Genomic DNA, 26,969 nt, shown 5'->3' with positions numbered 1-26,969 from the left:
GGTGATGTCTCCAACAGCAATGCATACACATGGTTTAGTTCCTTGACTTAATATTTCTGGACACTTGATACATAGTACAACTAAGAAGTTAGAAAGTGACCCCCAGACAATTCTGGAAGGATAGTGCCGATCTGTCAGATTGCAAAGCTGTTTCATTTAGCCTACATGTTACCTGTAAATCTCCCCCCACCCCCAAAGAATGCAATATCAGGCTTCTAGCAGCCAGAAATTTTCCTTTTAAATTCATCCAGAACACATGTGCAGTACAAGGAACCATTCTTCAAGGAAGAAATGCAAAAGAACATCGGAATGAAATTTCAGAAATTTTGACAGAAAAAACTGAATCACTACTACAAATTCCGCCAAAACCTTCAGGTTCTAAAACTGCAAAACGAAGAGAAATTAGCCAAGGCAGAAACTCTCAGCATCTCCAAACACAAAAGTACTAAAAACGAGAATTAAATTCAAAATAAAGTGTTTGTAATTAGAATATTAGAGAGCTTTTGTTAGGCACCATTTGATTTGGACCCCATTACAAGAAACAGGATCCTGTTGATGACGTTCCTAGCAATGACGATCTTGCTTGTTTGTACTGGGACTTGCTTAAGTCATTCAAGAAGCAAAGAAGTGTAACTACAATGTCTCTCTCGTTCAAAGAAATGTCATGTAGAATATGGCGGGGTATCAAAGCATACCGAAGTTCACATTAAGCATTCTTAAGAGAATGCTCTGATTCATTGCCTGTCTGCTTTGTACTGATGCTGTGATCCCATATTAAAGTTCAAATCAAAATTTCTTACGTGAATAAAAGCAAAATAAGATACTGTTATTTTTCATAACATATTTGTCTAAGCACATTAGTTTTCATTCTTGTAGCTCAGTATGTAAAACTGTACTTGTACCTAGAACAATGTTATGCTTCACTATTTCAATATATTGAGACTTGTTACATCTTATTGTATATAAAAGAAAAGTTTATTCAAAGAAGTATACTATGTCATTGTACCCAACCAGGTAGCCTAAAATGAAACGGGAATCATTTACTGAAAACTGAGATATATTACCAATTTTTTTAAATATACAGATGGTGGTTCTTATAATGTTGTAACTTCCCAGCTGCTTCATTTCAGGTTTTTAACAACTATTAGCTATAAAATAAATTTCTAAAGAAAGTATGTCATTTTAGGCCTCTTCCTCCCAAATATTAAATGTTATTGTATAATTGAAATTCAAGTAAAAATAACTGGGAAACATTTGACTTAAGTAGTTGAACAAGGGTACTTCTGGAACCATATCTCATTATTGTGGTGTTGCTTTGTAGTAGTCTTCAACACTGACGTAGACTGGACCACCAAAGTAATCCTGGACGACAACTTGTTCTATATTGAGCTTCACGATGAAAAAGTGGTGGTCTGCAACAGCAGAAAGCAAGACAATTATAAGGAATGATACAAATATTATTCAATTCCGGACTGACACTTGTACCTAAATTCAGGAGTAATAAATTCACAGCAATCCATCCTCTCCAACCATGCGCACTACAGTCATATGAGGGGCCAAGGCCAAGCTATGCATCTGCCACCTAGTAAGTCAACTGCATAACTACCAGATGGAATAGGGGTGCTACGAGTCCCCACAGGTGTTATTAATTGGCTTTTCTTTAGCCGAAGTTTGTCACCTAACATGGCTTCCAAATTTTTCTATCACGAGGTTGGATGGACTCCCTTCTAGACTCTTAAGCCTTAAAAAATCTCTTGGGTATAGCAGGGGATTGGATCTGGAACCTCGTGATTCATATTCAGGCAAACTAACCACTATACCAAGGAAGTGATCAAAGAAAATAAACATGTTTACAGAAAATATGATGGTGAAAGGAATGTTCTTCTTTACAGAAAGTTAGCCCAAAGCGTTTGATGTCAGAATAGTTTCAGCTTCGTTGAAGAAGTTGTTACTTGTCCTTAAGTCCTGTACATTGAATCAAAACCACAAGTAGGCCTACCTCTAACGAATGGGTAATTGTAGTAGCTGCCACCCATCATCAGAGGCAATACCTATAGCTCTGTTCATTTGTTTCTTTACATGAATAATATTTAATGATGAAGGGTTGGTGGAATGATAGCGAAGAAACGAAAGTATATCTCAGAAAGCTTGTCTTTGTTCATTGCAAGAAATGCTGATACATTTCATCTCTGCCACTGGTCTACAACTACTACCAGGAAAGAGGTACAGTTAGGAGGGTTATAGGCAAAACATTTTCTCAATCTACAGTCTGGAATAAACTCTTTAATTAACTATTTTATATACCTTCACCAGTAAAACAATAGGACAACTTACAATACTGAATATTACATAATACCATTACAAGCACTTCACTTAATGATATTACGTAATACCATTACAAGCACTTCACTTAATTTCTGTGAAATAAAGAAAGTGACACCTTTGGCTAGGACAACAATGGGTTTTCTCTGGAATAATATTAATAAAATTGTAGTAAAAGATTTTTATCTAGCGTAGGAAGAAGAAAAATTGCATTATTGTTTACTGTCAGTTATCTCACTAATATGTGAAAATTAACATTAGTATTTGTAATCATTTCGGGATTTTCTCTTCTTTGTTAAGTTAGTTTATTTCTAGTCACTTCTTGCTTTTCTTGAAACAAAAACTATGACTCTCAACTCAGTAGATGCAGCTAGAGCACTGACACTGACAGAGTATGGCCGTAACTAACGAAATTTTGCAAGAACTCTCAGAATACTACACACATTATCCTGAGGACTATACAATGACACAGAGGAATTGGTAGGTTTGCAAGGAGAAGTTGTTCAGGGAGAAAGAGTTCCACATCAGCTCAGGGTGATTATTTTTTGTGCTTCACACTATTACAGGCCATCACTCTATTACAGTTCAAACAAGAAATGTTCTCAAAGAAGTGCATCAGATTGATGTTACTGAGTGAACCATAAGGCACATGATTAACAATACTAATTCCATAATAATAATTTTTACTTATTTCATTACTAGTCTGAAGCACCTTAGCAGCAGTGCACTGACTACCTTTAGTCTTCCAGATCTCTTATCAGCAACAGAACCAGTTCTCTCAGACCTCCTGTTTAAGTCCTCGTAATTACGATGTACCGAAGTATATATGATATTTCCATGCAGAAATTCTGCGTCATCATATGATGAAGGATGAGTGGGGTGGAGAAAAATTCTCTCCGGTACCGGGATTTGAACCCTGCTCTTCAGCTCTATGTGCTGACGCTCTATCCACTGAGCCACACTGGATCCTTCATCATATGATGACGCAGAATTTCTGCATGGAAATATCATATGTACTTCGGTACATCATAATAATATATGATATGCGAAAATAATCACTTAGTGATTTAAAACAGCGCTCCTTCCGTCAGATCCCGGCTACTCAGTCACTCGTAATGAGTGCACCTCTGCACATTAGTGTGTTGGACATTGTGCCACTGTCACATTTGTGACGCAGTGCATGAGGGTAGGCCACTAGAGAGAACCTAAGAGATGGTGGAACTTAAACTGAGAGAATTCAATCCGGCATTGGAATGGGAATCGGGTGTGGCTCAGTGGATAGAGCGTCAGCACATAAAGCTGAAGACCCAGGTTCAAATCCCGGTGCCAGAGAGAATTTTTCTCTGCTCCATCCAACCTTCACCATATTCTCTTAAATTGTTAAGGGCCCTAAATTTTCTCAGATCTTGCTTTTATAATAGCATTAGCCCAGCTATATCGTTAACATTTAATGATAGAAGCATGGCTTGAAACTTCAAAATTCTTGTAGCAATACTAATAAAATCGTTAATGTTTTAATCAACAAAATGATAACTATGAGAAACGCAAAAAGTGAAATGAAAAATTCCCTTGGTTGCCCACATACTGTGATGTTTTTTCCTACCCAAATTTTATATTATTTTATATTGATTTAAAACCTGAAGTGACTTCTGAATAACCTAATATTTCAGAAAATTTTTCAGGTATGAGATAGACGGCATGTTTGGATAAAAGAAGTCTGTGCTTTATGACATCACAATACTGATATGATACGTACCTTCTGGCCATGTTTTCATGGAAGGATGGCGGCTGAATAAGGCTAACTTGGCAAAAGACTGCTCTGCTGATCCATTCTTTACCTGCCGACAATACATTTAATGTTCAGTTACAGCATTTCTTAGTACAATTACAATATGTTTATCATTATCATTCGGGCAAATCGCAATATAGCGAACGTAGAAGCTCCGCCCACGACCCCTTCCACTTTTCCCCTACTAGCTCATCAGACACTCTACGTGATAGGCGAGTGTTGTGTCGAATGCACATTTCATGTGGGTGGGGATAACTTCCCCTACTGGCGTTCGCTATATTGCGATTTATCCTATCATTCTTTCTTTATCCGTTTTACCTCCCCTGTAGTACTAAGTAGTAACGACTTACAGACCATTGTAATGTAGGGGCGAGAGGATATTGTCTTTGAATCATGACTAGACATCTACAGGCCTCCCTGGATGTAGGATTGGCACAATGCAGGACCACTGCAGCAACATCACAGGGCAATTACAAGGCAATGGAAAACCAACCAGTCCCATAGATGGAACATAAATTTCTTACGTTGTTTGTACCAGGAATTGAACCACATGCTGCTTGGATGGGTAGCACATACACCACCTCAGACACATGGTGGCAGACTCATTATTATCATTCTTATTAATAAAATCGTTTTGAAAATTATTTTATAAATAATATTAGCCTACCCTATGCCTAGAAATTCGTTCATTAAGGAGTCCGCACTATACAAATTCCTTGACTAACGAAGGTTTTTTTTATTATTGCAACACATGTAAACTAGGTTTTGAGTTTTTTTTTTTTTTTTTTTTTTTTTTTTTTTTTTTTTCCCCCCCCCCCGAACTGTGATTAGGTTAGGCTGACCAGATCCTGAGAAGCAAATCAGGACACATTATACTCTGTCCAGCAAAAGAATAAAGTGATGTAAAACATAGCATACAAAATAATCTCAATAAATCTATTCACATTGCAACAAACAAAAGAGCCAATTCGGAGATCTCAAAACTACATGCATTCATTTGTTGAAAGGACTTTAGTCTTTTTTTAATCAAATGGTGGGTACTTGGCTTTGAGCCAGTCAATGAAACATCACAATCTAGGTGCAACATGCATGGCTAGAGCTTCGGCTTTCCCCACTGGCAACTCGTGTTCGAATCCTGGTTGGTTCAAGTAGGTGCTCAGTGAGTAGGTTTTCACAGGGTGCTCTCGTTTCCCCTACCAATACTCCTCCATTGCTTCATTAATAACAAACTAAACTACATTATTTTAGTAATTGTTTATACTTGCATTCATGTTTAAACTTCATTAATAGATATAGCGAATTTTATTCATAATTATGTTAGCTACCTATCAAACAAAATGGTGGAGGACCTTTGGTGTTCTCTCCTGGAGGAACCATAAAATGTAATTATGTAAAAAGAGGAAGAATAAGGAAACAGAGAGAGGGGCAGAGAATGAAAGAAAGAATAGAAAAAACGAAAAGAAAAAATGAAAAACAATGATTTGAAAAAATAGACAAAGGAATGTCACAATGAAATAATTAGCGACCGAAATTGAACCCCTGCCCTCAAACATGATGTCAGCATGTTTCGTAATTTTCGCTGCACCCATTTAATGTTATAAAGCAGTGTTCATACATATTAATCATATTCACCTTTTCCAGCCGGCCAACTAGAGTAACTTGTGCACAAACTGGACTCTGGGGATCCAGCTCCTTCTGTCTGCAGTAGTCGCCCTGAGCCAGGCTCATAGTCAGGGAACACCGCGAGTCTATCTGCAACAGGCACGAGAAAAAAATTAATAGAAATCACCAAGGCTGTTTCTGGACTGTTAGCTGCTTCTGTCAAAATATTATTATTATTATTTTTTTATTATTATTATTATTATTATTATTATTATTATTCAGCTGGCTACGGACTGGAAGGTCCGGGGTTCGATCCCAGGTGGTGACAGGATTTTTTTCTCGTTTCCAAACTTTCAGAACGGCCCCGAGGTTCACTCAGCCTCCTATAAAATTGAGTACCGGGTCTTTCTCGGACGTAAAAGGCAGTCAGAGTGTGGTGCCGACCACACCACCTCATTCTAGTGCCAAGGTCATGGAAAGCATGGAGCTCTACCTCCATGCCCACCAAGTGCCTTCATGGCGTGTGACGGGGATACCTTTACCTTTTACCTTTTTATTATTATTATTATTTTTTTTTTTTTTTTGAAAAGGAAGAAATACAAGGAGGAGAATGAGGCTTAACATGAACGAGGAGAAAAAAAAGGATGAGATACAGAGAAATGGTCACATGACGAAAGAGGAAATGAGAGTACAGTACGAGTATCTCGTGGACACCTATCCTAGCACAGTCTTTGCATGCTAGAACTTCCATTTTGTCCAGCCAAGACTTGTTTAACAGTGCATTATCCTACTAGAAAGATATTAAAAAATAAACCATATGAAATAGTTTTCAGCAATATGTGAATGTAGAATCACTCTTACCTCCGTGTCCTGCACTACATCCTCCAGTCTGGTGACGTACATGTAAGGGGTTCCCACACTCTTTTCCACGGTTCCATCGCTCACAGACACAATTGTTCCCATAGGGAAATCTTTGGTCTTAGTATGCTGTGATTTGTACGCCAGCACAGTATAATCTGAAACACAAGAACACGAATTAATTCAAGAATCATGTTTGTGGGGAAATTGATATGTAGTTTTGTAAATCAAAACCTTAATATAGCATTCAAAATTTGAGACCAAAATCAAATAAGCTTACACGTATATTATTGATCTACATATGGTACATATTCAGTTAACGATTCCTGCCAAAAACGCAGAGGTTTTTTGTGTTTTTAAACGGTGGTCTTATGCCATGATCAAAGAGTCCCCTACTCGTACCATATTTGTCATGTTTTAAATGATGCCATGATCAAACAGTACAGTAGTCTTGTGCCAAGCTGATTACATAATCAAAGAGTGTCAGCCACCGGCGTGGCTCAGTCGGTTAAGGCGCTTGCCTGCCAGGCTGAAGTTGCACTCAGGCGCAGGTTCGATCCCCACTTGGGCTGATTACCTGGTTGGGTTTTTTCCGAGGTTTTCTCCAACCGTAAGGTGAATGCCAGGTAATCTATGGCGAATCCTCGGCCTCATCTTGCCAAGTACCATCTTGCTATCACCAATCTCATCGACGCTAAATAACCTAGTAGTTGATACAGCGTCATTAAATAACCAACTACAAAAAATCAAAGAGTGTCATCATATGTTTGTTGCGTTTTCTTGAATGGTATGTGCCATGCTCATCACAACACCATTATCTTTTGTTTTCGTGAACAGTGGTCTTGTGCAATGTGTATTTCAAATGTCTACAGTTTTGACTGGTAAATTAAGGTAAATTATAGGTTTAGTAAAGAATACTTGTCCCTGGCAAATGCTGTTGATGATCTGTCTAACTTAGATTTTGACAAGACAAATCCTTTTTTAAGGAACTATGTTGAGTGTTTGAAAGTAGATGAAACACTTCCCAAAGCGGAAATATCAATTATCAAAAACAGAGCAGTTGAACTTAAATACATTGGTTCCAGTCATTTGAACAAAATAGTAAAGAACAACCTATACCCAAATTTGCATGAAGTTCTAAGGATTATTGCTACTACTGTCATTCCCAATAGTTCAACAGCTTGTGAAAGGAGTTTTTCTGCAGTGAGAAGAATCAAGACATAGCTGAGAACTTCAATGATCCCAGAGAGAGATTTACTAATCAGGCCTTGCTTCAGATAGAAAATGGACTACTTCAAAACACCATCAGAAGTGACGATGTTGTCAATAGATTTGCTTAGAAACCAAGGCAGTTGCAACTGAAAGTGAGCAATTGTACTCGTTGCTGCTTCATAGAAATCTACAAGAATATTGGTAAATTATTTAAAGTATAGGCTATATAAAACACACTCAGACTCCCCCAGAATTAATAGGCTAAATCCGCCGATGGAGAGATGGTAATGGCAATTTTAAACATGTGTTCTAATTAATCATAAAATAAATGCAGAAACAGTACGTACCTGTACCGGTACTAGAAGAATTAAATATAACTCCAATTTTTAGGTAGGAACATGTTCTAAATAGACGATATATCAGATCTAACGTGTAAACCTGATTCCAAGGAATGGGGTTACGAAATTATTAAATTATGTATGGTATGACATTTCTACAAACAACAGAAATTCAGAAAGATCACGGAATCAGAATGGGTCCAATTCCCTGAGTTCTACATGATGATGAATTTAATTATATTATAAATTAAATGTAATTTGAACATTATGTTAAAGTATTTCTTCCAGTTCCATTTTAAATGTTAGGGTAAAGGCCTACTGAAACCACTTAAATATTATAGGGGTCTTTGATCTTAATCATGTGTCATTACACTTGCTATCAAGGTCTTGTTGTGTGCACACTGATAAGTAGCCTTAGTATACAAAGAAGATAAATGCTTCATCATTTAATTATCATATCTCTGATAGGAAGACAAAAGCCATGAAGCTCAGTGTTTGTTTTCAAGTCAGCATTAAATTTACTTACAGTTTTCAAGGAAACCATATCAGTATCTACTGGAATTAGACCCCTTTCTAGTCACGCTCTCCACACAATGTGGTTTGCATTATTTGTGTTTACAACTATTGAGCCAATGGCAGTAGAGAATTTGTTTGTTCACAATGTTAATCAGTCGTAGACATCTTCAATTGAATCTTCCAAGTAAAATTCTGTATTTTCCCAGTCTTTTTGGTAGAAGATTGAATAATTATTTCAAAATGTTATGACTGCTGTCATATCACGAGAAAGTCCAGACATAGTTCAATGTATGAACCAACTAGAAGTAGGGTGTGACAGCATTTTTCCTTCACAACTCCAAACTGTAACAGCTCTGAAAAAAAATCGCCATGATAGATAATAGAGATTTTATCACAGTATGATTTTTCTTTTTGGATGATTCTTGGCGACTGCAAATGTTGTAATGTCCTGACATTCAGAGTCATTCATTAAAGATGACAATCATATCATGAGTATAACACCAGAACATCCCAAAACATACATCTGAATTACCACAGGCTTACCGGAAGTCTTAACAGCATATCACATAGAGGCAGCAATTTATATAATAAACTTCCACAGAAAATCAAAGAACTTAACATAAGAAAATTCAAAAAAGAGGTAAAGAACATTTTATTGACACATATGCCATTTTGCACAAATGAATATCTAAATTTAAAATTTTAGAATTTAACGTTTCTTGATACTGCCCTTGACCATTTATGTTTCAGGTAACTCACAGTTGAAGAAAAGACAGGGAAAAGCAAAAAGAGAAGATACTAGATAGAACAGTGGAGACTGAAGATCAAGCTTGTCCTATAATATTAAATTGTTAAATTTATTTAGAATTAAGTCTAATTTTGTATTATATTGTATGTTATGTCATTTTTCTTGTGTACTGACGATGCCATGAATGCTTGTAATTCTATTCGGCTAATAAAGATCTAATCTAATCTAATCTAATATACAGTATGCCACATTCCAAGAGTAATGTAATCATAAGTCGTAATGTACAGCTTGCCTGGGTTCTTCAGTCTTTTCAATTCGTGGCCATTTTACAAAAATTAAGGAATATAACTGTTTCTTGCAAGGGGAATGTATATTGAAACAAAACCGGAATGAATCCGAACATTACATTAAAAAGGCATAATACAGCCCGTAATGTACCGAACACAAATCTTGGTTTCCCAAGCCATTATTTCTAACTGGTGACCAGTGTTGTGTTCAGTCATCTCTTTCACATATTCCATAACATTCGATTACTGAGATTTTATATAAATGAGTAATGAGTGTTGAATTGTTAAATTCATCTAAATTAATCACCTTTAGCAATATGGACTATAAATTAGCACTGTATTTAATCAAAACATTACAATTGTTCCCATCACAAGCAAACAAATATTTATGTTAATCGCTCTTCTGCAGATTGAATTGATATAGAGCTCGTGCAAGGAACGATTACCGAAAAGTAATGGTGGCATTGCTGTCTGTTTTGACGTGTGTATGTAGGCATGCCGAGGGGAGAAAGAGAAAAATTCGAAGCTAAATTAAACACGCAACATAGGTTTACGACTGAAATAATAATACCGTGCGATACAAGACACGTATTCACATGCAATGGCACAAACTAAAGTAATGTAACTATCACCAACGCAAGACTGATTCTATCGATGTCATTCCTCTTCCGACTGTACTCTTGAATATCATTCAAGCTATCTCGTGACCTTTCCTATCGCCCTCTCTTCCTTATCGCATTGTTTCATTCGCATTCCTTCCGTCGGTATTCCCTGCTTGCGAGACCTTTATACCAATGCAATGCCTATCAAAAAAGGTGATTAGCGCGGCAAGTATACTAAAAACAAAACACACTCTGAGTAAGTTACTCTGACCTCTGTTATCGCAATGTGTGGGAGTGTATATTCGCCCAAGAATGTTTACGAAGGTGAGTCATTCGTGGCAGAATATCGTCTGACTTGCAGTTGTCTGAATACTGGAGCTGTCATAACTATCAGTACATCAGTTTGCCATTGCTGTGAACCAGTATCGGTCTGAGATGGCGATTTCTCGGAGCTGTAACACACCTAGCACAGTGACAAAATCACAGGTCTGCAAATCACACTCCACCACTAGAACCAACCAGCCTTCAGTGAACGAATCAGGCAGGCAGTCAATCATTCAATTGGTCTGTGAGCCAGCAATCAAATTAGTTATTGAGTCATTATCATAAAAAGAAGGGTGTTTGATCCATGACAGATCCTGTGAGATCTGTGATGGAGAGGATTTTTCCATGTACTTCAGTTTCCCCCATGCTTTCATCATAATATTTTAATATAAATTTAGTTTAAAAGGAAAGTCAATTAAAAGGTAAATAAATATCAGAGTTTTAATTTGTTGACTGACTTACTTGAAACATGAACAACGTAGCGAGCCATCTTGGCCACCTGACCATGGGGTGGAGGTTCCTCAATAATTCTGTTGTCTTCTTCTGGCATATTCACTATGAAGATGCTGTTGTAGCTCATCACAGACAGTGAATCCACACAAAATGTGGTAACTAAGAGCACCAGCACTGTCCCATACATTCTGCAACACTAGTATTGCTCTTCAATTTCAGTGAACTTCCCTAGAATAAAAATAACGAGAATGAAAAAATGGAATAAAAATGGACTTCTTTGATGAAGAAAAAGAGAATGGAACAGGGCCTTTGCCTGAAAATAGTTGCTGCTGCTGCTGCTACTACTAGTGCCGCACCATTGCTCGAATGGCCTTCCATATTCTGGTGAGTTCATGAAAAATTTATAATGGGAAGAGATAGTGGTCATAGACATTCCTTTGTATTTATCATGACTCTATATTGGCTCACCCAGCTAGAGAATGTGGTATTAGTGTAAGTTAATAAAAAGCAGAGAGAGAGAACATTTTGTAGCATTTCCGGGTTGACTTTAGCACAGGCTTCAATGGCCTTCCATATTCTGGTGAGTTCATGAGAAATTTATAATGGGAATAAATAGTGGTAATAGACATTTCTGTGTATTTGTCATGACTCTATAACGGCTCACCCAGCTAGAGAATGTAATATTAGTGTAAGTTAATAAAAAGCAGAGAGAGAGAACATTTTGTAGCATTTTTGGGTTGACTTTAGCACAGGCTTCAATGATATGGTTCTTTAAAATGTTCCACATTCTCAATTTTCTCTTCATATACCAAGCTCTTTATGTAACCCCAAAAGAAAAAATCAAGGGGTGTTAAATCTGAAGACCTGGCCAGCCATTCTACTGGTCCATGCCGACCAATCCAATGTCCAGGGAACTGTTCGTCCAGTCTGCTGCAACATTTCTGTGGCTTAACCCACCAGAATGAAGAATGATATCAATTCTTTCTTCTTTCGATAATGCCATCACGAAAATCAAGGAATTTGTTATAGGAAAGCTTCACATAATCGCAACAATCCATTGAATTTTTGAGACAAACATAAATAACAAAAAGTATGAAAACTCACCTAGTTAATACTGCTTCATCCATGATTTTAAACATGTGAGTGCATTCCTTGAAATTATTCAAACCTGCTTTACAGGGAGCTACTACCTGAAAGCCAGATTTGCATAATATATTCCTTACTGGAGGTACGTAACAGAAAGCCACAATTTAAGTCACACAGTATTTGTGTGCATTCAAAGTTGGGTTCTGGCGTCTTGTCAGTCTGTTTGAGTTTTGTGGATATAAAGGAAAAATTGTGACGGTGTCGTGTATAGTTCCTGGGGTAGCTCAGTCGGGAGAGCATTCGTGCGCTAAGCGAAGGGTCCCGGGATCGATACCCGGCCCCGGAACAATTTTTCCTTGAAATTATTCAAACTTACTCTTTTTATGTTTATTCCTGTCAGCATGGCCAATTAAATCTGAATATTTTGCATTCAATATCACCTTACACCACCTTACACGGAGCTTTCGAACTACCACCAGCAACTTCTTTCACCCAATCTTTCAACACATGTATTTTCCACATATCTCTAAACTTTTGTATGTATGAAGTTTTACAGGCAATATTTTTTCAAAACTGAATAAAGTAGATCAAGAATATACTGGACACTTCAGAAATAATCACATTCACAATCACACCAGTCGGTTCGAAATCTGATTTCACACTGAGCTGGAGACGTACCTGCCAACAATGAATCTGGTTTTAAGTTTTAACCCTATATCTGTGTTACATAAACTGTAATGTGGAATGATAAATTAAATAATATATCATAAATTAAAATAATAATTCAGGTCATTATCTGTTCTTTATGATTAAATACATCAATTCATTTACAGAAACAATGCATACATGCATAAGAGTTTAACGAATGCAGACATACTTTATTTGTACAACAACAATGGATGAGCAGGAAATGGACGTGGTTACACCAAATCGAGTTAACATAAAACGTTGATATTTTATACTCGTACAATGAAAAGTGTGATAATACCATACTAAACTCTGGTTTATGATTAACATTGTTGTCCCCAAGTACATATAAATAAAAACAATTATAACATCTTTACAGAAAAAAAAAGCTTAAAAATATCATCTCCCTCTGCCGGAATCATAAAAAAACGCCAAATAAATAGCTGTCGGTAAGATTCTGTAGCTGACCATAGTCCTGAAAACACCATATTTAGCTACAAAACCGCTGACTTGGCAACACTGTATGTGCGGGCGACTATTTACTCATAGAGCTTACTGTTCAAACACCCCCCCCCCCCCAGCAAGATCTTGGGCGAGTTCATGTAAGTGGATGCCAATTCGTCTTTCGAGCAGGTGCCACGAGTTTGCTATCGGGCTCTACTAGGCGTTAGAGCTCTCTATAGTAAAGAGAGCATTGTTATAATTCGAATGTGTCGCAGCACCAAGCACAAGGATTATATATTGAAGAGGGGGTAGGAGGACTATGCCTTATGTCGATGTAGATTTTGTTACTCTGACAATGAAAAATTAGAGAAAGGAAAGCTATTATGGATAAAAAAAAATTCAAATCTAAAATGTATTTTTTTATAGAGATTCAATAGGGTTCAAACCCGGTAATTCCTTCCTTGCGTACGCCCCTATGATGATGATGATGATGATGATGATGATGATGATGATGATGATGATGATGAAAGGTATGCCGAATGTCAACAATTAGAGAATTTGTTTATTGTTACGGTAGCATGCTTCAAAGACTTTTCGATCGCTCTGATGCCGCCTGCGATCGAATGGCCGAGGCAACTTTAATGACTGGGAGTAACAATACACGGCCAACCAACAGCGATGTATGGAATCGTGACGGAAAAGAATATCAACAATGCGCTATGCAAATGCGTATGTATTCATTATGCTGTCATCCACGCGCCTAACGAAGGGTTAACAATACGCTATGCAAATGCGTATGCATTCATTATACTGTGTAACTTGCGAATTTTCCGTGTCAGTTACATACAGGTGAGTCACTAAATTATTAGGACACGAACGGTATAAGTGCACTAAGGACATTTGTCTCTCTACACATAACTTTTGAAAGGAAAAATATAATTCTTTACTCTTGTCACATGTATACAATTATATCTTAGTGAAAAATATGCATTAATATTTATAAACAGAAATAAAATTTACGATAAATTAAAACTTAAGCCATTCTTTTGTTAACAAAACTATTCGGACACTGGACATCTTTATAAATGAAATTAGTTCTGTATCCATACAAAAAAATATTCAATATCTGGTTGACCTCCCTTTCATTTTTATAACCTCTGCTAATCGTTCAGACATACTTTGCACCAATTTTCTTGTGTAAACCTTGCACACGTTTTGCCATTCTTTCTGAAGCCTCTCCTTAAGATGTTGTTTTGATTTTATTGGAGTTTTCCTCACTTGTTTTTCCAACATGTCCCATAAATGTTCAATCACATTCATGTCTGGAGACTGCGGAGGAAGATAGAGTACCTTTGGGCAGTGGTACAGCAACCAGAGTTGTACAATATAGGACGTATGCTTGGGGTCATTATCTTGGTAGAATGCGAACCGGTCATGAATCCCCATTTTTTCCGCACTTTGTTGTAGATTATCCTTCAGGAGTTGAAGGTATAAATACTTGTCCATTTTTCCGTCAATGAACACTAGATTGCCAACTCCATGCGTAACTGTTGCTTGCATATTTTGCTCGCTAAACTCATTGGGTCTTCGCCATATTGTAATCTTGCCATCTGATCCGCTGATATTAAATTTACTCTCGTCTGAAAAGATAACTCGATTCCACCAATCCTGATCCTTTTCTAGGTACTCTTTTGCGAACAGTAGTCTTTTACGCTTGTTTCTTTTGTTGATGTAGGGCTTGTTTCTTGCCACCCGGCCATGAAAATTGTTCCTCCTGAGGACTTTTCTAATAGTCTCGGGATGGACTTGTTTCCCTAATTCTTCATTGACCTCAGAAGCAATTCTTGGAGCACTTAATCTAGGATTATTTTACCTTCCGTATTATTAACGCTTCTTCTCGCATAGAAAATGTCCTTGGACGTCCTGAGTGAGGATACGATTCATCTCGGAACCGTTTAACAATATCCGCCACTGTGCTCTTCTTCATCTGTAGTATATCGGCTATGTGTCGGTAGGATTTCCCCCTTGCATGGTGGAAGATCACTAACTGACGCTGCTCGAACGTAGGCCTACTGTCTTTTCCTCTACGCCCCATCTGTTTCTATCCACTACACAATACTGATCTACTGAAGGCACACACTGTTACTGACTGTTCGTGTATCTGACTACATTATTCTGTAGGTTGCAGACAACGTACCTGTGGTCTCTGATAGGTGTCCGAAAAATTGTGTTGACTTCATATTATGACGTATACGGGTTCGAACCCCACTACTGCTTCCTAATCAAAGTATAAATATACATTAAACCCATTGTGTACAATCTTTGAAAAATAAACTTTCCAACAGATCACTTAAAATTCTTTATTTATACTTTTTATACATGTGACCGTACTATTTAGTAATAAATGGGCATTGTCCGAATCATTTAGTGATTCACTGTACGTCACATAATATTTATATAAGCTGATCTAATAGTGACAGTTGCGCTAGAGTATTCTCAAGGCACAGGGTCATGGGGTCGCAGAACCTTGACACCTTATGTTGGAATACTAGCACTTTGGTTTCATTTGAGGAAAAGTGATTCAAAATATTTAATACTTTCCTGCTATTTTAATAATCGCTATTATCATAAGTCAGGAGATGTCCTGTTTCATAATGCCGTTGCCAGTCGTCCTCTTTCTTGGTGCTTGATGAACTTGTGACAGAGAGCGGGACGCGTCATTAGCCGAACGCCTAGCTTCTACTTCCTCATTAATGATTCGAGTTCAGGTCCCAGAGAGTTCAAGGAAATGTGGTAGGCAGTGTCGGGGCACGATTTCTCGGAATATTTCCGCCTATCAAAGCTCCATCACTTTCCATAATTCATTATCATTTTCATAACCGTTCCAGACAGGAAAGAGAAAATCATTGACGTGAACAAAATTATGTCCCGCCTACTTACAAATTGTCTCTCTCTTGAGAGAAACTCAAATTTTCTGTTCTGTACTAGGCAAAATCAGGACAATGTGATATTTAGATAGTACACAACTGTTTGAAAAAACCATCCCATTATAACCATTTTAACACACACAGGCCTAATTATAAATACCAAAAAAATTGTAAACGTAACACAAAAAACTAAAGGAATTAACAAATTCCAAAAATAAAACTCTAGTGAAATTAAGAGTACTCCCATTAATTACTTACGTGTAAACTAAACCTCCCGACCCTCATTAAAATCGGACTGCATGTCGTGTCTCCGTAGATATAAAACTGACCACATCTTCACTAATATCAGCCGATCTTGCTCTATCACCCCTGAGCCTGTTCTGTTACATTGAACTGTGCTGTAGTTTTTTTTTATTATTAGTGTTTTGAAACAAGGGGATGCACTATCACCTTTACTTTTTAACTTTGCTCTAGAATATGTAATTAGGAAAGTCCAGGATAACAGAGAGGCTTTGGAATTGAACGGGTTACATCAGCTGCTTGTCTATGCGGATGATGTGAATATGTTAGGAGAAAATCCACAAACGATTAGGGAAAACGCGGAAATTTTACTTGAAGCAAGTAAAGAAATAGGTTTGGAAGTAAATCCCGAAAAGACAAAATGTATGATTATGTCTCGTGACGAGAATATTGTACGAAATGGAAATATAAAAAAAATACAAAAGCATAGCAATTCCCTAATAGATGACATGGAATATAGAATTACATTTCCTTTAATGCATTTCTGAAACAATGTGTTGGTGGACATTTATTTAATAGGTCATCCTCATACTCAAGGAGTTCCAGTGCTTCAGTATGCAGGCCTCACGTTTTCATCAGATGCTGATGATAGAAATCGTGGGGTTAGGGTGGATAAAATTTTACAAAAATCACTCGTCGCTATGGCAACGATCGACTAAAAAATGATGAAAATATCCACTCGTTGATCCTAGAAACAGTAACAAGAATATCTACAATATGAATAAGTTTATACTAGGTGTTCGGGTGAGTGTGTGTGGCAAACTTTGAGATGTGATACGTGGTGACAAATGGAACAACTTTTGCTTATAAACTCATATCCGCGACGCTCCAGTACGAAGCTACATACTGCTGAAAACAGCGAGTTTTTCCCACTACAGTTTTGACTCGTCCCTTTTCTGTATTAAATGCCTGGAATGACAGCAACCTGTTGAACGTATCTCCATATTTGGTTGCGTAATGCTAAGGGGTTTTAGTATTTTGTGTAAACAATATTTACTAGTTGTTACATGTGCCATTAGGTTACACTAAGGAACTAAGGGAATGCAATACGTATGTACAGTATCGGAGCCTTCTTTAGTTACAAGCCGGGGCATGGGTAGATTTGGCAACGCAGAGTGGAGGCGGGAGATTTTAGAGTGATATTGTGTTTGCTCATTGCTTTCGTTATACGTAACGCGTATTTTTTCAATATTACTTCATGCACAAAGGTAAGATCAAGATTCTGAGTAGTGATGTAAATTATTACGGGTTCGAAAATAGTGTTTTATTGCAATCAATTAGCTATACTTCAGAATACGGCGTAAGTAGGCTACTTACATACAAAGGCTGCCACTTAAAATAATTACAAAAAAACATGTTTTTATTGATAGTACGAAGGTAAATAAATAAATAAAAAAGATATTCCTTGCACCAAAAATAATAAAATCAATAATGCAATAAAGACGTAAGTTTCTACGCAGTATTCTTAAGTTCCATTCAGTTAACAAATTTGTGGCTAGCAAATTGACAATGTTTTGCGACTTAATGGTGTTTCATCTGTGAAAGGTTTAGGATATATTTTAATATTATCTTCTGCGATTATCTATCGTGTTTTTCTACAAATATTTCAGATGCCTAGAAAGTGCTGTGTGCCTATGTGTCGTAGCAACTACACTTATAATTTAAAAAAAAAATAAAAACATACTTGTTATTTTATTGATGATACAAGGGAAAATAAATAAATACTTAAAGAAATGTTACTTGTACCAAAAATAAATAAAATAATGACGTACTTTCGCAATACCCTATTCCAATCAATTAACCATTATGTGGCTAGTAAATTGACAATGTTTTGCCGCTTAATGTTGTTTCACCTCTGACATGAAAGGTGTAGATATCATATGCATTTTAATTTCATGTGATTATGTCGTGCTTTTCTATAAATATTTCAGATGTCCAGGAAGCCAGTTGTAGTTTGAACCTGGCCAGTCACCATAACAATACTGTTATCCTAAATTATTTGTTATAAACTTTTTAAAATATAATTTTAAATAAATATAACTACAGAAAACAAGCTAAGAATGTGAATTATGCAAATAGGCCTAAAATAAAATGTAAACAGAAGAAACTATTGACATCCCTATTACAATAAAAGTATGAGGATGTAAATACAGTTAAGCCAAGTAAAACAATCTATGAAAAAATGAAAACACATCCCTTCAACATAATACGTAACAAAACGCAATATTGTCTATTAAGTACATGTATGTATCAATTAGCGTAAACTCAGTGGACTTTAAATCCTGTAAATACCAAGTGAAGTGGGTGAATGTAGAGTATCCAACGCCCACTGAACGAATATTTCACTTTTATCACTGCCAATGTTGCGCTATAATCGTATATGCAAGGTAGGCTATAACAAAAACCTAAACCAACCAAACCTAACCTGTCAAAGAAGCAACAAGTTATACTAAATATGTGTAAAATTGGCCTGTCTCTATAGTGGGCGGGACATAAGTAACATTGACCAAACCAACAAAGTGATTATATGCATCTACAAATTATAGATAGTTCTCACGTATAGCAGGCATTCCGAATCTTCAACAAAACTGCAACATTTATGGGATCACAAAACAGCTGTTTACAATGACTTTGAAAACCAACGGCGTAACTTTATTGATATAGCAGGCGAGACCCAACAATTTGACTAGAATTCTGATACACACAAATCACAAATAAGAATATAAAAATGTGGTTATACAATATTTAATAGAATAGTCAATTACTTTGTCATCCATAACCGTAAAAATTCCCAAAGACTGCAACCATTTTATTTTCATTTATTGTCTTGTTTTTTTTATAACCAACACGCATTTAGTTTATAATACATCAACAATTAATGTTTGGTACGACCGCAAACATAATTCCATCGACACACACTTATATTGTAACATTAATTTACATTGGAAATCTGCATTAGCACAAACACGTGTACTGTACGATCAGCCTCCGGGTGACAGATCATTACAGTGTTGCCGACGTATGGCCCCGGCTTGTAACTAAAGAAGGCTCTGACAGTATCGTTGTGTAAACATTCATTCATTTGTCTACTGTACTACTAGAGTTGCGGCGTCGTTTAATACCAGGGCTGTATGTTTGGTATTATACCGAAACAGGGTATTATATAAATATAGTCCCGTCGCTCTAATTTCCGGCAGCCAATCACGTTGTAGGTCGGCTACATTTAAACGTGTGCGTCTTATGATTCGCTGATGAAGATGTTATGCATTTCCTAAGGCTAGATAAATATTTAATATAATCGCCCGCCATTTTGGCTCTTTCGTTGGCGTTCGCAGAAAGCACACGAGGACGTTATTTGCCGCTCAATTATTTGCTGAATTACAGTGCGTTTGATTTATTATCATAGGAGCTACGACATAATAATGTTTAACGGTGTGGCAAATAGATTCCTCGTGTAGTAGCTCTGCAACGAAAGAACAAAAATGGCGAACGATACTACCTACCTAGACTTAATAAAGCCTTCACTTCCTAAGACGTAATCAAAGAGGAGTCACGCCGGGAATAACAGCGTCGTGACTATAATATGTGATATCATTGGTAACAATGGTTGAATTGGTGACATGAATGCTTGTAAGGACTATGAACATTTTTGTTTTGAAAAATATACCTACATGTTCGTCATGAAAATAGTATTATAGCTTTATCGTACATATACGTAATATAAATACGTACAAGTAAATTAATTATTTTTTACTAATGTCGGCCTAAACATAGCAATGTTAATAAAACAAAAATTAAAGAAATTGAATTGCAATATACTTTGCATGATATTGACTTTGACTTATACTTTTAATGGAAAAAAAATGCACTGATTCTTGCAAAAGAAAGCAAAAATAACATTAGATACTCTTTCACAATAGATTTCACGTTATCATAGAAAACAAAACTTAAATATTTTGTACCAATATTAAAATGTTTTTACTAAGAGTTACAATAATTCGCAAGATCACTCGACCTCTTCATCGGATGACAATTACGATCCTTCATTCTCAAATCGTTCTGGTGCATCGCCCTTGTATCGGAGATTTCATTGTACCGAAACCAACTTTTCTGTTGTTGCCGGAGAAAGTCTGTTCCTAATTATTGTGTGGATTCACCCACGGGTTGAGTAATTGCGCTCCCATGCGGCTTATAATGGGGTGTTGTAGTATGTTTTTCTTTTTCTTTTTTAAGGATTCCCCAACGCAATATTGACGCTGAGAATCGTCACAGTGGATCAGTGCTAGAGCGCTGGGCTTAGAATGAGAACAGCAAGGAATACAAGAAAAGATCTCGGTTCAAGTCCCTATTGCGTTCTGAATTTTCCATGTCCTTTGTAGTTAACGTTTGTTTGCACATCTACGATATAATAGTCAAGCTATATACAGTATAGTATTTAGCTTTATCTAACAATTTTTATGAATACATCCACTTACTACCTCTGACTGAGGTTCTGACTGATATGTACTCTCTTATCAAGCAGTACATCTCACTTGACGATAAGTGTCAGAGGAAGAACAATTGTTTGTATACATCTGAAGTCTGATTAATGGAATATTTACTAGTCAGGGATGTATACAATGGAGGAGGAAAGGAACTGGCCACCCTACCCATTATCTCCTGGCCTAGTTGCCTCATAAGTGGTGCCATGTTGGTATCGGACAGCTGACTAAACAACACCAACAACATCCACTTAAAACTGAGTCTGTTGTGGCTTCTACAAACACGAAATCAAGTAAATGCTCATGAATATTGATATATCATCTGGAGCCGTATTAGCGTGCCTACATCTTACAAATAGCCTAGCGCAAATTATTACTTGCTTACTTACTGGCTTTTAAGGAACCCGGAGGTTCATTGCCGCCCTCACATAAGCCCGCCATTGGTCCCTATCTTGAGCAAGATTAATCCAGTCTCTATCATCATATCCCACCTTCCTCAAATCCATTTTAATATTATCTTCCTACCTACGTCTCGGCCTCACCAAAGGTCTTTTTCCCTCCGGCCTCCCAACTAACACTCTATATGCATTTCTGGATTCGCCCATACGTGCTACATGTCCTGCCCATCTCAAACGTCTGGATTTTATGTTCCTAATTATGTCAGGTGAAGAATACAATGCGTGCAGCTCTGCGTTGTGTAACTTTCTCCATTCTCCTGTAACTTCATCCCTCTTAGCCCCAAATATTTTCCTAAGCACCTTATTCTCAAACACCCTTAATCTCTGTTCTTCTCTCAAAGTGAGAGTCCAAGTTTCACAACCATACAGAACAACCGGTAATATAACTGTTTTATAAATTCTAACTTTCAGATTTTTTGACAGAAAACTAGATGACAAAAGCTTCTCAACCGAATAATAACACGCATTTCCCATATTTATTCTGCGTTTAATTTCCTTCCGAGTGTCATTTATATTTTGTTACTGTTGCTCCAAGATATTTGAATTTTTCCACCTCTTCGAAAGATTAATCTCCAATTTTTATAGTTCTATTTCGTACAATATTATGGTCACGAGACATAATCATATACTTAGTCTTTTCGGGATTTACTTCCAACCCTATCGCTTTACTTGCTTCAACTAGAATTTCCGCGTTTTCCCTAATCGTTTGTGGATTTTCTCCTAGCATATTCACGTCATCCGCATAGACAAGAAGCTGATGTAACCATTCAACTCCACACCCTGTCTATTATCCTGAACTTTCCTAATGGCATATTCTAGAGCGAAGTTAAAAAGTAAAGATGATAGTGCATCTCCCTGCTTTAGCCCGCAGTGAATTGGAAAAGCATCAGATAGAAACTGGCCTATACGGACTCTGCTGTAAGTTTCACTAAGACACATTTTAATTAATCGAAATGGGAGTATAGTCTGCAACAAAAAAATCACTATCGAAAATACGGTGATTGGACTATAGGCACATATGAAATTATGGTATGGGTTAAATTATGATGCGTGTATCATAATAAATTATGGTACAGTTTGCACCACTCGGACTCAACATACCGCATTGCACCTGTGTTTCCAACACAAAATTTCACAAAAATAACAAAAAAAAAATTCAGATCTCTGAGATGATCTATGTTTTGAACACCACGGCAGCAAGCAACAAACATGCTATACTCATTTATCGGCTGTACATGATAGAGAATCTTACGCCCATACATCACAAATGATTAGGTGACAACAAGAGATGCTTTCCGTGTCATTGTTGTTTAGTCAACTATCCGAAGACAGGTCTGAACCTCACAAGTGATACCAATAAGGCACCACTTATGAGACAACTAAACCAGGAGAAGATGGGGTAGGGTGACCAATTCTTTTCCCCCGTGTCATGATCGTGGTCATGGTTATACAATCAAAATAAACACTGAAAATCTAGTGCTATATTTATACATAATGTTAACAAATTCGTGCATAGGGTGAATAATTGTGGATGAAAATGGAGACGAAAATGTTAATGACAAAATTTCGTCGCTAAATAATCGATTAAAAATCAACCTCGCAACAATATCCTTGATACCATTCTGAAATACGAGTGTGAAGATACTGATTTCTTACGAAAATAAAGGAAACATCTTGTTTCGGCTTGTTATACACTTATTTATATTATCCTAGACATTGGATGACTCTAAAGATAAGAATACTATCAGACAAGATTAAGTGACATGTTTAAATAATATAATACGCCAATTTTATTTCCTTCCCACTAAGCGACACTTATTCCTGAACATGTGTAATGAAAGGAGTTTCCCTTACCTTCCTCGCGTTGTGTATATTGGCTAAAATCAAGCTTGAGATAACACTAAGGTAACACAAGACAAAGAAAGACAATAATTGAACTCATCCAGTCCCTTCGGAAGGGAGTTTAGTTTCCTTTATTCCTACTGGCAGTGAGTATAATAAAGTGTGGGTTTTCATGCACCGATTTCATTAACTCTGCCTGACAGGTGCATAGAAGAGCTGCAGAAAATTTTCCAGGCATCAAAGTTCTTAGTTGCCCTACAGTGCATAATATTGTAAGAGAATAAATTGGCAGAAATTTAGAGAGACTAGAAGAATGAGGAGAAGACTCAGGAATGAGATAATTTTATTCGTGTGAAACGTTTTGAATGAAGCGAGGTTTTTTATTTTTATTTTCAATACAATAAAATTGCATTTAGTAGTAATGATGAGTGACAATCCAAAAAACTAAAAAATAATATTTCGGGCCGCAATATGAATACGGTACCGCTGCTGCGGACAGTGAAAGTGCAACTCTGGAGTAAAGAAATAAAAGAGGGAAATTGTATTAATCAATACTTTATGCTTGGACACATTAAGATATATGGATCATATGGGAAGACAAAAAGAAAGGCAGAAAATATGAAAGACTGGAGAATGCTGGGTTTGCAGTGAACGACTTGCCCTTGGGCACAACACTGTGAATGAATGCATGCTTGGACAAAAAACATCTTAAAGTCATCTTTACATTATATGCGTTAATGCGTACGCATTATCTCTACACAACGTAACGAAAGTGAAGGTGAATAAAAAAACATTCAAGATCAACATAGAAATGGTAAAAGTATAAATAACTTGTATTTTGTTGTGTTAATACATAAATTACAGATCTACACGTTACTTGTTTCAGTGAACTGATTTGTGAATATAAGTCTGAATTAAATTAATTTCAAGTTTATAGCATACATACCTGGTGAAAATAGGAAACGCACGTTCATGCAGGCAGTACAACAGCTGATCTTGTTTATTAAGTCAGCTCGACTCAGCTATTATTTTTATTTGTGAAGATCATTGACGCAATTCTCACGTGTGATCGTACTTTTCCAACCGTGCTGTAGATGTCACTGAGTACAAGTGGCAAATGGTGGAACACTATTCGTTTCTCAAAAAGTCGCAACAGATGTCACTAGTGTCAGTTGGCGGGAAATTTTCTACATACGAGCTATCTTAAAGAAGTGACTCGCGACTAAGAATAAATAAAATTTATTGAAATTAACTACAATTGCATTTCGTACAAATAAATGCAGAATTAACAGCGCTTCATTTTATATGTTTTTTATACAGTGAAACTCTTGTACAACGTTTCAACGTACAAGAACTCCTCATTTCGACTCAGTGGGTCCAAGGCATAGTTCGCAATCCTTGTGAGTAGCAAAATGTGTAAAAATGCAGATATTCTAATATAATGTAGCACAAGTACGTAATAGAATATACTTTCTTTTTTTTTAATTCGTTAACTTTTTGGATACAGTATCGAAATCATTTGGGTGATCTCCCGACTGTTCCTAATTACTTTCTGCTTATTGCTCAGATGTAGTTCATTTATGATGCTGCACTCCCGTTATAACCAGGATGAACAGCGTGAAAACAAATTTGACAGATAACTATGAGAAGAGGAAAAAAAGGTGTACGATGTCTTGTGTAGTACTGAGGGTTATAAGTTTCTAGTTTTGATATATACACATTTTGATGGAAATGTGCCTGCTTATAAAATGTTTCAGCGAATCTCCTAATGAAACTGGGATACTTTCCACTTTTAGATCTTGATGTAGCTGTTCGTTTCTTGTGTACCACCCGCTGTTATGAATTACACGTAACACTTTAGTTTGTACTACTCAAATGGGATCTAACGTCTTAGGTGCATATCCCCATACTGTTGAACCATACAAAAGCACTGATCTAATAGCAATTTATAAATTGTCACTTTGGTGAATTTTTTAGATGTTGACAATGCACATGTTGTTAGAAGGGGATATAGTTGTACCATTCTTGCTATTGTTTTTGCTCGTGTATTTGCAATGTTGGTATGCCATAACAGACGACTATCCAAATGGATTCCAAGATACTTAACAGAATCCTGAAATGCTAGAGCAGTACCATATAGTGTTAGTTAAGTTTGTGGTACACTTCGAGTTCTACTGAAGGCTATAACTTGACTCTTCATTGTATTTACAAGAAAGCGCCAATGTTGGAACCATTCTTCTATAAGGTGGACATGCCATTGAAGTCGACCAATGGCTAGATCGGCATTACGATGTGTAGTGTATGCTAGTGTATCATCTGCATATAAGGCTAACCTGGTGACGTCAGTTTCTGGAAGATCTGAAGTATATGCACAATATAAGTAAGGGCCCAGTACTGAGCCTTGCGGAACTCCTCCAAGAATTTTCTTTTGTCTTGCTAAACAACAGTTTTCTTTAACACAGAAACGTCTGTTCCGAAGAAAATCAGCAATTGTATAAATCAGTGCATAAGGAAACTCTGATTCGATTAATTTATAAATTACACCAGTATGCCACAGAGTCAAATGCACTTTTGACATCGAGAAATATTGCTATGATAGTAGCTCTGTTGTTATAGAATATACAATTATGTATTAAGTCAGACCCATCTTCAGTTACTGAAGAAGGCTCTGATTAAGTTCATACAAGTTATGGTCGGGGCCCGAGGAACTACCCCACCCCACCACTTTAGGGTGTAAGACATTTTAATAATTTCACACTTAATATGAACATAATCCTTACTATCTTGTGGATACAAATTATAATTACTCTAGGTATGTCAAAATTATTTCATGTGCAACTTCTTACACTGAAATGGATGTTCTATAGATACATTTTACTGTATAAGACTGAAAAGTCTTATTTTTATTTTCTTTTCTTCCTTTTCAGAATCATGATGCAATGGTTCGTCAAAATGTTAGAACTAAAATCATTTCTCTCTATGTTTACAGATTCACGAACTTACGATGTCAGCCCTGTAACAATCTTCAGTACAACATGAAAATAATGTGAATCTAAGGCCTATTATTTCAGTTCTAACACAAGTAAAATTTGTCTTAAAGACTACAGTACCTGTATTAAGTGAACAATCCTTTAGAAGAAAACATTTATAGGACGATTTTGGCACCCTAAAACCATTGTATTTTGAGACCCATGGCCACACCTGTTCACGACCACAGTATCTTGGTGTCCACTTACTTTTATAAAATGAACATGGTTCTTTCGAGTTTTAATTTTGCCTATAAATAGTTACATCTTTCTTATTCTTCACAAAGTACTCTTAAATATAAACTCATTAAATTTTTAGGGCAACTTCAGCTTCGCATTGCTGAAATGAAAAGAAACATCAACCTACGAAACGTATCAAGTCACCCCGTTTTACAGTAGTTCATGTTGCTTTATTATAATTCGTGAAAGGCACAATAATGGACAAACTTTTTGTTTTCTGAAGTATGTTTCCATCATTCAGATAGTACAATACAATACAAATGGCTCTTAAGGAACCCGGAGGTTCATTGCCGCCCTCACATAAGCTCGCCATCAGTCTACCCTGAGCAAGATTAATCCAGTCTCTACAATCATATCCCACCTCCCTCAAAACCATTTTTATATTATCTTCCCATCTACGTCTCTGTCTCCCCAAAGGTCTTCTTCC

The 26,969-nt window shown here is 36.6% G+C and overlaps 1 protein-coding gene across 1 annotated transcript; it reads right to left on the bottom strand.

Annotated features, from left to right (window-relative positions):
* Window positions 1-1,158: 1,158 nt before the first annotated feature.
* LOC138704686 (protein CREG1-like) lies at window positions 1,159-24,362 on the bottom strand. Its single transcript, XM_069832822.1, has 6 exons — window positions 24,223-24,362; window positions 11,061-11,279; window positions 6,575-6,729; window positions 5,744-5,863; window positions 4,079-4,160; window positions 1,159-1,412 (listed from the first exon to the last, which is right to left on the bottom strand). Exons 2-6 carry the CDS (start codon window positions 11,236-11,238, stop codon window positions 1,300-1,302), a joined length of 648 nt encoding a protein of 215 aa, XP_069688923.1. The 5' UTR covers window positions 11,239-11,279; window positions 24,223-24,362; the 3' UTR covers window positions 1,159-1,299.
* Window positions 24,363-26,969: the final 2,607 nt, after the last annotated feature.

This window comes from Periplaneta americana, chromosome 1, assembly GCF_040183065.1.
Source record: "Periplaneta americana isolate PAMFEO1 chromosome 1, P.americana_PAMFEO1_priV1, whole genome shotgun sequence".
In the NCBI taxonomy this organism is placed as follows: Eukaryota; Metazoa; Arthropoda; class Insecta; order Blattodea; family Blattidae; genus Periplaneta; species Periplaneta americana.
Note: the sequence above shows the minus strand (reverse complement) of the source record. Positions and strands in the feature narration are given on the sequence as shown.